The sequence below is a fragment of the Helianthus annuus genome, chromosome 13 (assembly GCF_002127325.2).
Source record: "Helianthus annuus cultivar XRQ/B chromosome 13, HanXRQr2.0-SUNRISE, whole genome shotgun sequence".
NCBI classification, from domain to species: domain Eukaryota; kingdom Viridiplantae; phylum Streptophyta; class Magnoliopsida; order Asterales; family Asteraceae; genus Helianthus; species Helianthus annuus.
The window spans coordinates 43,743,435-43,745,835 of record NC_035445.2 but is presented as its reverse complement, the minus strand read 5'-3'; the positions used below and the strand labels follow the sequence as shown (position 1 = coordinate 43,745,835).

The following is a 2,401-nucleotide window of genomic DNA, read 5'->3' as shown; positions in this document are numbered from 1 at the left end:
TTTTTATTTTTTTTATTAGTTTAAAAATCTTTTCTCAAAGTTTGGATAGATTAGACGTTGATGATAAGCCGGTATTAAAAGCTTTTGTGTCTTTGGACGACTTTGGTATCTTGCCATCACTATACTACGTCCGCGATGGGTGCACTTGCCATAGCGTGTGTGTAGAGTGAGAGTAGAATATTGTGTTTTATAAATTTAAAACTTGAAATCGGCGAGTGAAAAGAGCTAAAAATATACTAGAAAATATACACACCCGCACGCACGTCGGTAACTAACTTGAACAGATTCACCAAAATCTAAATCTGTTGTGTTTCTAGCAATATTAAGAGAAGGATTAGTATGAGCACATGTTTCAGTTTCATGCAACAATTCCATCTCTTGATTTTGTCCCACTTGTTCATTAATCTCTATGGGTTCTGGTGAAAATCTGTTGTCATGGTGATGAACTTCTGCTTCTTCCTCTGCATCTGGTGCTCTTGAGATCTGATCATCATCTTCTGGTGATGAACTGCTATCAAACACCTCCACTTGATCCTACTCTAAATTGAGAATGCCATCATGTTTCTTCCGATATGGTGAATCCTCATCTACAAGACACAACATACTTTCTGGTAAAGTAGGTATATCTTTGGCAGAGGTCCAACCTTGATTTGCGCCCCCATGGCTTCATAGTTGGGATTTCCATATTTCTCTGATAGGAGCAACTCCACATCTCTTTCTTCGAAGGTTTCAACAATAATGATTGACCAGAATCTTGGATGTGGTAAGTGGGATGTAATTATTCCAGACTTGGTGAGAACAAATTTCTTCATAATGTTAAATATTTATGTTCCAACTTTAGTTGGAGGGAATCGGGGGTAATAACCAACAAAAATAAAAATCTACGATCTAACTTTCAAAACCAACCACGAAATGAGTAACAAGGTTTTCAACCACAACAACAAGGAGGAAGAGAAAGACTTGAGGATATCATCACTCGCCTCTTCTTCGAATCCGATAAAAGATACTCAAAAAGGTTCTCACAAATTGAAGTGAAAATTAGAAACCAAATGGCAAGTATCCAAAATATGGAAAAACAATTTAGTCAAATAGCCCAACATTTCACCGAAAGACCACAAGGAGCCTTACCGAGTAACACCGAAATAAACCTAAAAGCCCAAGTAAATGTAATCAAATTAAGAAGCCGGAAGGTAGGACCTGAGAGTGAACCAACCCTACAACATACCGATCCAATCCACGCTAAAACACCCACCGATAATAACCAAGAAAATACTGAACCCAAAAACATCGACACAACCAAACCACCTCTGGTCCCTTACCCTGTTCGTTTACTTCGACAAAAAATCGACGAACAATTCACTAAGTTTGTGAGCTTGCTTAAACAACTCCACATCAATCTTACTTTTGTTGAAGTCCTCACTCAAATGCCAAAATATTCCAAGTTCATGAGAGACTTCCTCACTCACAAAAGGAAGACTGAAACCATTCAACAAGTCACCCTTAGCGAAGAATGTTCGGCGGCACTCCTCAACAAGCTCCCCCGAAAGAAGATTGATCCCGGAAGCTTCACCATTCCTTGCTCTATTGGTAGATCGCCAATAAGCAACACACTAGCCGACTTGGGGGCTAGAATTTATTTAATGTCGGCCACTATGTTCAACCGACTAGGATTAAGTAAACCACATCCTACAAAAATGAGCATCCAACTTGCAGATCGGTCGGTAAAATACCCTCAAGGTGTCATAGAAAATTTATTGGTAACGGTGGGAGAATTTGTTTTTCCCACCGACTTTGTTATCCTAGACATGGAAGAGGACACCGAAATCCCGCTCATACTAGGACGACCCTTCCTTGCCACCGCACGAGCTATGGTGGACATGAGTGACGGACAACTAACATTGAGGGTTGGTGAAAAAGAGATCAAGTTTGAAGTTGGGCAACGAGTAGAGGATGAACCAGTCGAATACCTCAACACGATTGACTCAAGCTTAGATGATGCATTGCAACGATACAACTCGTGATGTGAGTCATCCCCCGCGGGTAACATTTGACCAACTTTGGGTCTAGCCAAGGGCCCTTATAAACGTGGCGCACCATGGAGGCATTCCATGGACTATCCATTAGCTTAGTAGTTTAATTTTAGCTTAATCTTAGTTTAATATTTAGTTTAATGTTTTCTTTTGAGAATTTAGCTTTGTAGGAGTAAGGCACGCTCAACAGAGGAAGATGGATGATGAAAAATGGAACCCATGCACGTAAATCAGAGGCCTCCCAACTCATAAACTGCAAAACAGTAGCTGCAGCACGGGGCCGTGCTCACCCAGCACGCCCCCTTGCCCAACTTACTGTTGTCAAAAAAAATATCTGCAAGAAGGTGGCATGAGCCGTGCTCACCCAACAC

At 40.9% G+C, this 2,401-nt stretch overlaps 1 protein-coding gene across 1 annotated transcript; it reads left to right on the top strand.

Moving 5' to 3' along the window:
* Nucleotides 1–1,067: 1,067 nt before the first annotated feature.
* Nucleotides 1,068–2,021, top strand: LOC110900699. Its single transcript, XM_022147569.1, has one exon. It carries the CDS (start codon nucleotides 1,068–1,070, stop codon nucleotides 2,019–2,021), a length of 954 nt encoding a protein of 317 aa, XP_022003261.1.
* Nucleotides 2,022–2,401: the final 380 nt, after the last annotated feature.

Coding starts and splice junctions, on each gene's coding strand:
- LOC110900699 (XM_022147569.1), top strand. CDS start 1,068: ATGGAAAAACAATTTAGTCAAATAGCCCAACATTTCACCGAAAGACCA.